Source organism: Pristis pectinata, chromosome 4 (genome assembly GCF_009764475.1).
Source record: "Pristis pectinata isolate sPriPec2 chromosome 4, sPriPec2.1.pri, whole genome shotgun sequence".
Classification (NCBI taxonomy): domain Eukaryota; kingdom Metazoa; phylum Chordata; class Chondrichthyes; order Rhinopristiformes; family Pristidae; genus Pristis; species Pristis pectinata.
Window position 1 is genome coordinate 6588691 of NC_067408.1, and position 10626 is coordinate 6599316.

The 10626-nt window shown below is 40.8% G+C and overlaps 1 protein-coding gene across 1 annotated transcript in view; it reads left to right on the forward strand.

Annotated features, from left to right (window-relative positions):
• Positions 1-3432: 3432 nt before the first annotated feature.
• The window catches only part of LOC127569075 (protocadherin beta-15-like), a 212591-nt gene continuing 205397 nt past the window's right edge, over positions 3433-10626 (forward strand). Inside the window, exon 1 of the mRNA XM_052013394.1 lies at positions 3433-5937. Coding sequence (XP_051869354.1) covers positions 3484-5937 — 2454 coding nt within the window. The 5' untranslated portion in view covers positions 3433-3483. The remainder of the gene's footprint in view (positions 5938-10626) is intronic.

A 10626-nucleotide genomic window follows, 5' to 3' on the forward strand; every position in this document is an offset into this window, starting at 1 on the left:
CAGGGATGCCTCCAAACTGAGTTTGATAGTGATGCTGAAAGATAACGACTCTCCTTCCCTTTCAACCACTATAACTATGTTATTATCTGTGACGGAGACTGATGTTCAAACATTTTCCACTGCTACTAGTTTTTTCTGAAGATCCTGGTTTCAGTACTGACCTGACGTTTTCCTTGGTCATAGCCTTGGGGACAACATCAATGACTTTCCTTGTAATTTAGTTATACATTCTGTTAAGGTTATAAAACTAGAAGCGTAATGGGAGACCAGCAATTTTTCTGTGGTTTTTGCTGCTGTTTTGAAACAAGACATTCTCAAAATGCCAGCAGTAGATTTCATATACCTTAGACCTATGTAGGGATATTCGGAGGTGATCTCCTTTCTCAACTTTCCGCTAGGAGTCATGTTCAACGGTTCAGTCGACGAAGACACCATTCATGTTCTCCAAAATGCGTATTTCTTCCACAGGCAAAAATATTGTCCTGAACAAGTGTATCGGAAAGGAAAGAACCGTGATGATAAATCGCAAATGTGCAGCTCCGCTGTAAAGAATGAGGCGAGGCACTCTCAAACAAAGAAGAAAATCATTTTGGGGTGGATTCAGAACGTCAGTATTTGGGTGAGACATGGAAACGTATAAGATAGAATGTGTATCTTACAGTAGAACTCTCAACTTTCTGCGCTATTTCCAGTTAATGGGCAATAATTACTCCTCAAGTAAAAAATCTACCATCAGTTCATTATCACACTCTGTGTGGGTGCCAGTTGTGAAATATTTTGCTTCCGCTTTCCATAAATTAAAATAACATTTCCAAAGTATATCATTCTCTGAAAAATGCTTTGGGTTAACCTAATAAGGACGCGAAAGGCACTGCAAAATGCACGGTTTTTAATCCTTTCGCAGATTTTTGCTTCAATGACAATGGTACGTTGACTATTCCCCAGGCTCTATGCTTTAATATTGTTGTTATCATGGAAGGAGCTTTATGCGTAAACCTTATCACAGAACAACGACGAATCAGCAGAATTTAATTATAACCTGGGCACTGTCGTTTATTGTTTTTCCCCAAGTTATTCTATTCTCACCTTGATTCACTTTTCAGTTATTAGGATGTCTCTTACTTTCAAGGCAAGGCTTTTGGCAAATGGTGTGAGGAGCAAGGCGTTGTCTCCATTAAAGGTTTCAGTAGAGTTTCGTGATGGGTAGTGTCCGAGATGCTTAAAACTTGCAAGAAAATCTTTCGGTCTCGGGAGCCAAGAAATAGAGAGAGGGGAGACGACGACTGGCAAGTAAAGATGCTCACTTACACAATCACCAACCATTCGTTCAAATAAAAACAGGTGCCACTCTCCTTCCTTTCCCAGACATACTACCTTCAGAGAGGAGCCAAATGTAAATATGTATAAGATACATTCTCCATATATCTCTCCTTCACTTGTCTGTATGTACGTTACCGCCGGAAATTACTTCAACATATGCGAGGACCCCTCACATATTTTCACCACATGCCTAAGACCTCTGCGACAAACTAAATTCGCCAGACAATAGAATTGCAGAAATGCGTTATGAGGGAAAGGAACGCCTTTTGTTCGTAAGTTTGCAGAAACTGGCAAGGAAGCAGTGATTTGAGGAAGCAAGATTTGGATGGTCTCATCTTGAATAGGTTAATAAATACTTTGTTGCCAATTAAACCAATTTAAACGCAGCACACGATAAACCATGCCACAAGTCAAGTTGTCGATTAAATGTATTTCTTTATTAATCGCGATCAGTTACCTCAACTCAAAGATTCACTACGTAGTACCAAAATAAACTGTTCTGGTACGCAACTCTTTGGGCTACATAACCTTTACAGCAGTTTCACAACCTCCAAAACTCACTAAGTCTTTTTCGGATATTGCCCGCACTTGATTAACCTGGCCAGTGTTGGACGTGGCGAATTCCTCTCCGAGTCCAGACACTTAGGAGCTTCTCCTGCAATTGTTAGTCTCCGGAGTAATTGCTATCGATTATTTTGTGAGGCGCCTTTCCTAGATTTCTTTGTAAACCTTTCGTACATTGCTTTGATTTTATAGCCTATTATACAGCTGTGAGTCGACTCCTCCTTTCAAATTCTTGCTGGTATTCATAATCACCTTAGCCACCTGGTCCAAAATTATCAGAATTTATACTTGTAGAAAACTTTCCCTGGTGCACTGAATCTCAAAATTGTTTGTGTCTGTCGGTATCAGGAATAAGTGGGGGCGGGGGGACTCAGCACTGTAAAATTGTCTCAGGTGGAAAATTGTCTCAGCTACGTTCCTGCACTGACACTAAGCAATTGTTTAAATGTCAGTGTAACCCCACTTCACACTGTCACTTCATTTTCATACTGACCAGGTTTCTTTTGATGTTTTCAATTCTTCCATTTAGCTCTTCCTGCTCTCCTCGGCTGTCTACAATGCTGTTGGTAGTTTATTACATATATATAACGTGAAATTACCAGGATTCAACTAAAGGTTAACATTGATGCACACTACAGTTGCAGTTCATCGCAGACATTTAGTATCCAGGTCAGGAGAGGATGCAGCGATATTTAATAGGCATTCTAATGTACATGTTTTAACTTGTCCAGTAAAGCATGACGCAGAATTAGCATTATCTTTCCACATTTTCTCTCTCGCTTACTGTGTTTCCAGCATTTTCGGGTTTTATTTCTGATTCCCAACAACTGCTGTTTTTGTGCAAGTAGTTCATTCATTTATTGGTAAATCTCCAAATAATATACCGTCCGAAAGTTCTGTAGAGCTCAATAAAATCGACTGACAATTCCTTCTTGAATACATAGAAACAATCTGACTTCGTCGAGTGACAATCAACATTCATGTGATTGGAAAATCGAAAATGAATAATCAGAGGTTTATGAAGAAGAGATTTACATCCTTGAGCTCCATGCGGTTCTTATATTTGCTTTTTACCGCTCCTAAACATGTTCTTCATATTTGGTCTTGAAAATATTGATGCAACTATAGTTGCCAAGAACAGGTATCGACAGAACACTCGTTAGAACAAAAAAATATATTGATTCAATGTTGAAAGAAATTTTAATTGTACAACAATAAATGTATCCGTGCACTTTTAAGTCTGTCTTGCTTTAAGAAAAGGGCATATTTCTGATTGGCGGAATGTCAATGAGTTTCTCCACCAACCAGGAGCAGAGATGTGATTGGTGATCCGGACAGCCCCCTTCATGACTCAGCCGCCATCACGTAAGATCAGACACAGTGAAAACTGGATAGTCGGCAGCTCCGTGGGATTTTTGCAAGAATATTCGAGCAATTGCTTTCAAAATGCGAGTATCTGAATGAAGTACTTCAAACGATTCGAAAAAGGTACGAGTATTTTCTATACCGCCTTTGTTCAATTTATTACCAAGTAACGGTTTAAAGGACAGTGAAGAATACAGTCAGGGGCTAAAACGATTGGAATGACTTCTACTGGAAATGAAATATAAAATATATTGGTTGCTAAAATGCCAATTGTTGTGCTGTGTGTTCTCCTCGTGGGGTATTGTGTCTGGGCAGATTCGTTATTCTGTTCCTGAAGAACTGCAACTGGGAGCCTTTGTTGGGAAAATCGCAGCCGATTTAGGTTTAGATGTAAAGCAGCTGTCTGCTCGCAGATTGCGGGTGGCGCCCAGTGCAAGGAAGCAGTATTTCGACGTAAATCTGGACAATGGGATTCTATTTGTGAAAGAAATAATCGACAGAGAACTGCTTTGTGGGTCGAATCTCGATTGCCGCTTATCCTTGGACGTTGTGCTTGAAACCCCCCTGAGTTTGTACCAGGTTGAAGTGGAGATTCTTGATGTAAATGATAATGCCCCCAGTTTCCCAAAAAAACAGTTCAGGCTTGACATCTCTGAATCTGCTTCACCGGGAATGCGATTTCCTCTTGAATCGGCACTGGATCCGGACATTGGCACGAATGCCTTGCAAACCTACCAGCTACGGCCGAATGAATATTTTACTCTGGATGTACAAATGCGCAGTGGGAAGGGCAAGTGGCCAGTATTGTTGCTGCAGAAGCCTTTGGACAGAGAAATAATGTCAACACATAGTTTAGTGTTAACAGCCAAGGACGGCGGTTTGCCTCCGAGATCGGGAACCGTTCAGATTATAATCACAGTGAAAGATGTAAACGACAACGCGCCTGTTTTCTCCCAGTCTATTTACAGGGTCAGTGTGTTAGAAAATGCACCGAAAGGGACGCTGGTGATCAGATTAAACGCCACTGACCTGGATGACGGTGTCAATGGAGAAATAATGTACTCTTTTAGTAGCCATATTTCTGCCTTGGCCCGTAAACTTTTTGATGTGAACACAAAAACAGGTGAAATCAGACTCAAAGGGAAGTTGGACTTTGAAGAAAGCAGTGTCTTTGAGATTAACATGCAGGCAATAGATAAGGGTACTGGCGCTTTACCCGAGTACTGTGACGTATTGGTTGAAATTGTCGATGTGAATGATAACGCGCCAGAGGTGACTTTAAGGTCTTCGTCAAATACCATTCCAGAGAACGCTCCACTTGGGACTGTCGTGGCTCTGTTCAGTGCAGAAGATAGAGATTCAGGACAAAATGGTCAGGTGCATTGTCAAACTTCAAACCAATTACCCTTTAAGCTGGATCCCTCCATAAAGAACTATTATAGAATCCTCACACAGCGTGCGTTGGATCGCGAAAGTACCACCAAGTATGATATTGCCATAATATGCGCGGATAACGGGGACCCTCCTCTCAGTTCAACGAAAACTATCCGGGTGGAGATTTCAGATATAAATGATAACGCACCAAGGTTCTCGCTGTCAATATACACAGCAAATGTTATGGAAAACAATGTTATTGGGGCTTCCATACTTTCCCTGACGGCCTTCGATCCAGATATCGGTGAAAATGCCCGACTGAACTTTTCTATCCTGGAGTCTCAGGTTCAGAATTCCTCAATAACATCTTACGTCTCAATTAATTCGTCGAGTGGCATCATTTGTGCTCAGAGATCTTTTGACTATGAACAATTGAAAAACTTTCAGATCCAAGTTCAGGTCCGGGACTCTGGTGCACCAGCTCACAACAGTAGTGCTTCAGTGAATGTTGTTATCCTTGATCAGAATGATAATGCACCAGTCATTACACACCCTTTACCCGAATATGGGTCAACAGCAATAGAAACAATACCCAGGTTCACAGATCCAGGCTCTTTGGTTGTCAAGGTATCGGCCACTGATGCCGACTCTGGTCAGAACGCTCGACTCACTTATCAGATTGTTCAGGCGTCCAATCATGATATTTTTACTATTTCCGCAGACACTGGCGAAATTTGGACTATCCGTCGAATTTTGAACAAGGATGCCTCTAATCAAAGGCTGGTGGTTGCGGTAAAAGATAATGGAATTCCATCACTTTCTGCCACTGTGACTATAGTATTATCTATGGTTGGAACTGATAGTGAAACATTCTCCAGTGTCAGCAGTTCGTCTTCAGATCCGGGGTTCACTCGTGAACTGAGCCTTTCCTTGGTTATAGCTTTGGGAACAATATCCAGCATTTTCCTCATAATTTTAGTCATTCTCGCCGTTAAAGTTCACAAAAACAGGAATGTTTACCAGCACTATTCCCTGGGTATTTGTTGTTGCCTTGAATCAAGACATTCTTTGAATGGAATTCAGAAGGCCAGTAAAAGCCTTCAGATACCACCAAACTATGTTGAAGTGTTTGGGGGCGACCCTCTCTCCCAAAGATTCCGCTACGAGTCATGTTCGACATTGCAGTCTACCAGGAGAGATTTGACTGTCCCCAGCAGATGTAGAAATTCTGCAGAGAAGAATTTTGTGCTGAACGAATCTGTAGGGAAAGAAAATACTGGAATGTTGAATTCTGAAAAATACATTGTTCCTGAGGTGAGGTGAATTTTAACAGAGAAAAGAAATTCTCATGGGTTTTATTTGGAAGTAGGAGTGTTTATATGAACCACCAATATACTAAGGTATGGGATAGAGAAGATAGATATTAACGTAAAATTTTGTTTACTGTGCTAAAGTTGTTTCCAGACAACACTTTGGTCTTGTGGTGAAGTTTTCTCGGACAATCACGGTAATGATTTTGTGTTGTGAGGCACTCTCTCAGCAATGTTGTCAGAAACAAACAGCCTTCCCAGGTGAAGAAGCAATTCACTTGTTCTTCTTCCAAACTGGCACATTGTGTTCGGTGCTCATGATGTACTCTCCGCATTTACAAGATAAATGTCGATTGAATCAGCACTTTTCAGTTTCGCAGGACTTCATTTCTCCACTCTGCACCTTCTTCCAACGAAGCTCAAGTTAAGCTTCAGGACCAGCACCTAAGAGTTCGTCCCTGCATTTTTCTGTCCCCCGAACTCAATTAACAATGTCAGACGACCACCATTTGCTTTCCTTATTAGAGCCACCCAGTGCAAATAAAAATGACCTGCACCTTCAACAATAACTCGTTTCTTCTCTCTCCGTTTATGCTCAGTGGTCACATGAGCAATCCGCTTTGTTTGAAATCTCCTGCAACTTATGTGTTCTGTCCCTCACCGTTCCATTGTTACTTTTTCTCACCAACTGGCCTATTCATCTTGTTATAGTTATACCTCTCCAAACCTCCCATAAGCAGCATACTCCTTTCTATCACAATGAGGACCTTTATTCTCACCTCCCCTCACCTAAGCCCGCACCACAATTTCTGTGTACCTTAAATTAGGCCTGTTCACAAGAACACAAGGCAAGAAAATAGGAGAAGGAATGCGCCACTTGGCTTCTCAAACCTATCCAGCCATTCAATGAGATAATGGTTGACCTATGCTGGCCTTTTCCTTACCAGTTGCCCATAACCATCAATTCCTCAACCTTTGAAAAGTTCATGTCTATTATATCTAATGTCTGGTCTCTGACACCCACAGGGGCAGAAAATTCCAGCTATTCGCATGCCTCTAAGAAAAGAAATTTCCACGCACCTCACTTTTAAATGACTGGCCTCCCATTTTGCAGCGAAGTGCTCTTGATTTCTCACATGTATTTCATTCTCATGAAACATCAAAATGTTTCCTCTTTTCCCTTCTCCACACGTTGCCTTTCCTGATGAGTTTCCTGCTTTCCCCGCGCCCACGACCCTTCGAGTTATACATGACTAGGTTAAATGCTGTTCTAGAGGCATGCGTATAAAAATCTCAATGCACGACTGCAACTTTGCTGAACATTCGGGCAAACGGCTTTTACAGGAAATGGTGCTTGGGCGCATCGTGTCTTCTGCTGCTTGCGAAGTCTTTCAAGTCTTGCAAAATCTTTTGTAGACTTTCGAAATCTTTAAAACTTGCGAAGTCTTTCGAGGTAAATTAGAGTAGTCATGCGTGAGGATTTGGTCCAGTCCTCAATCAGCAGTTTTATAAAACAGATTACCTGGTCATTTTCACTCTGCTTTTTGGAAAACGAGCTATGCAAAAGTTGGTTGCTATATTTCCTAAACTTCTGCAATGATAATTCTTCAAACGTGTTTCTTTGGTTGGATCATTCACTGGTATGTCCTGATGGGAACATTAAAACGTTAGAGCCTTTCACCTTGGCTTTGTTGAAATGCATAGCAAGAGCTATGGCAGTTTCCACGCAAACCTTTATATTTTCACGCGAGAAGCTCTATGCAGTTAGCCAGCCAAGAGCTGAATTTATGCCTTCAGCACAATTCAGTTCCAGATTAGACATTGTAACAGGGTTGGATGCCGTGATTTAACACTTAAATACACAGAAGTTAATTGGAGTCAGGCCATCCAAATTGAAACGATTGTCCATTTAAACTGTGTTTCGAAATTAAGCCAGCATTTTTTTTTTCATTTGCCATATATAATGACCCAGGGGAATGTGATAGTGAGTGACATTCCTGACCCACCATTGTCTGCGTGGTAAGGGTCCATCACCTTCATGTCTTAGAGTGTTCCATAGTTTTCACTTAGTGATCATGAAGGGACGAAGGTATGTTTTCAACTCAGTATAATGTGATATGGATTTTCCGGTTCAGTCCGTTCATTGTTCTTGTAAGAGCAAAAGAATGATACACATTTTGACAATGCTTCTGAAGAGGCATCAGTGCAACATTGTGGTGCACTAGATGAGCTTCTAAAGCATTTATGCATGGAGAAGCAAGCTGCAAGCTTTTCTTGCATTGTGTTCATCTTTGTGATGGCGGTTGGGTTTTCTGCTCAGAAAAAAAATGGACAATATCCAAGTGAAATATTTACTTCCCCCTCCGACGTAGTGGGAACTACAATAACCCATAGAGGTCCAGCTTCTGATCACCTTGCATATCCAAAGTGTTTACGCAGTTGACTTTGTAGTTTCTGTCCAATGCTAACAGCCACGTCACTGGGACATAGGAATTTGTCGTGCTGTCCGTTCCCCGTTTCTCTCCTACTTCTTGGTTGGTCAGTTTTCCGAGAGGTTTTGAATAAGTCAGTAAGTTGTGTCAGTGCATTCGGTGGCGGATGGAACGCACTTTTGGAGAATTGTGTGCATTTTTAAAAAACCTGAAATTTTGAGCTAAAAGTACTGCGTGTTATTAGGGTTACAAATCCTGGCAAATGAAAATATTCTAAAGAAATCCTGATTTGCTAATCCTCATAGGTGGAAATACTTCTAAAAGGTTTCTCCTTAGATGTTACAAACAAAGCTTTCATGCAGCATGCTCAATCACACCTAATAACTTCTGAGACTCAGGTTAATAGAATATTTATTCAATGAAGGGAGTGCCATACAGTTCGAGGAAAATGGTTATTCTTATTGCTGTAAATAACCAATGAACAGTGTTTCAGTCATACATGAATGTTACATGGCTTACTAGGCAGACACTCTTTGTCTAAGACTTTGTGCACGTGGCCACTGACAGCTTCCTTATCTGAAGAATATTGAATATAATTCAACAATTTGTGGACCAGCAAAATTTCACACATAACATTGTACTGGCTGTTCATGAAGTGCCAGTGATGGAGGGGCCTAGGCAATGCTCTGAGGAATTACTCAGATAATGCATTGGTTTTGGCATTGTCTGTCTTCAACAATCAATGTTGCCTTTCTAGGTATTAATTTCTCTGGGATGCTTTTCACAGACAAGGCCAATATTTTATCTATATCTGAGTATCCTTGAAAAAGTGGTGTTGAGACAGCACTTGAACCGCGGCAATACTTCTGGTGAATGTCTTGCCGTAATGTTGTTGGTAGAACGTTCTCGGAATTCGATCCACTGACAATGAGGAATGGTGATATATTTCCATATCAGGTTGGTATTTGGCTTTGAGTGGAACGAGCCGTGCAGTGTTGCTCCCTTTGAGCTAACCCTTTTAAATTAAGTACTTGATGTGAGCTGCGTCTCCAGATAGAGAAGTTTTCCTTGTGAATCTACAGGGGTTGTTTGATGCCATACATATTCAAACAGGGTCAGTCTCCCTATTACTTTTGGATTAGAACTTTTTCCATGTTTGGACAACTTAAATGTCACTGAACTGGTGTGCTGTGTTGAAAGCACAACGTGAACAGATATATTTGTCTCTTGACAGCACTGCTGACAACAGCTTCCATCGCCTTATGGATTATTGAGCCGAGACTGGAGTGATAGGAGCTAGCTGGATTAGAATGACCGCATTTCAAGGACATTATCTAACTGTGCAATTTTACAAAATGTTGGGTAAAATACAGAACCGTAGCTCTAACACAGCCTCTTACGTAGAAGGTATTCTTGTCATGTATTAACCTAAGGGTTTATGACCCACCGTTATCCATAGCCTGGATACCGATGGGATACAATGCCTTTGGTATACAGATGATGTTACTGATGACGACAGAAGTTCACGGATTTCGCAAGAGAGTTTCAGAAATGAATACATTATAAATATCCGGATCACGCTGGGGTAAGTTGGGAGATCAGAACAGAGCAGTGGATTTAAAATGAAAGCAAGTCCTGAATTTCCATACATATGTTCTGAAAAGAAGGAAGTTCGAAGTAACTGACCGTTTCATAGCATCTACTGTTTCCTGTGCCATTCAACTCCAGGTGAAGTCCAACACCACGAAGTGCTGCTGAGTAAAACAGAATTTGTACGGGTTAATCGTCAATTTGATATTAGCTCATGCGCATGATCTGAGCTCCCATTGATTTTATTTGTGATCACAAGGCTGCCGATAAAGAGCAAGGGAAAAGATGAGATTTTGTCTTCTACAAATGTTAATTATTTCTGTGATTTAATCGTTTGCTTTGTACTACGTTAAAAATAATATTTAGTATATTCAAATAGTTTATTAATGTTTTTGTATGTTTTTGAATGGTAGAGATATTTAAAATTTATAGCAATGAGCTTGACAGCTTCGATATCTGCATTGTCAGGATGACACCCCCCTCCAAGCCTTTGAAGTGGAATTTAAGCCAGTGAAGTAAACACATCAAGGTAAGTCCATGCACATGGTAACCACAGTTGGTTATTCCGGATGCAAGGACGAGCCATTAAGAAACAGCTTACTGGAAATATTTGAGCAGTAACTAAAATTCGTAGAATAACAAGCAAAACATGAACAGTACTTTTATGGCTC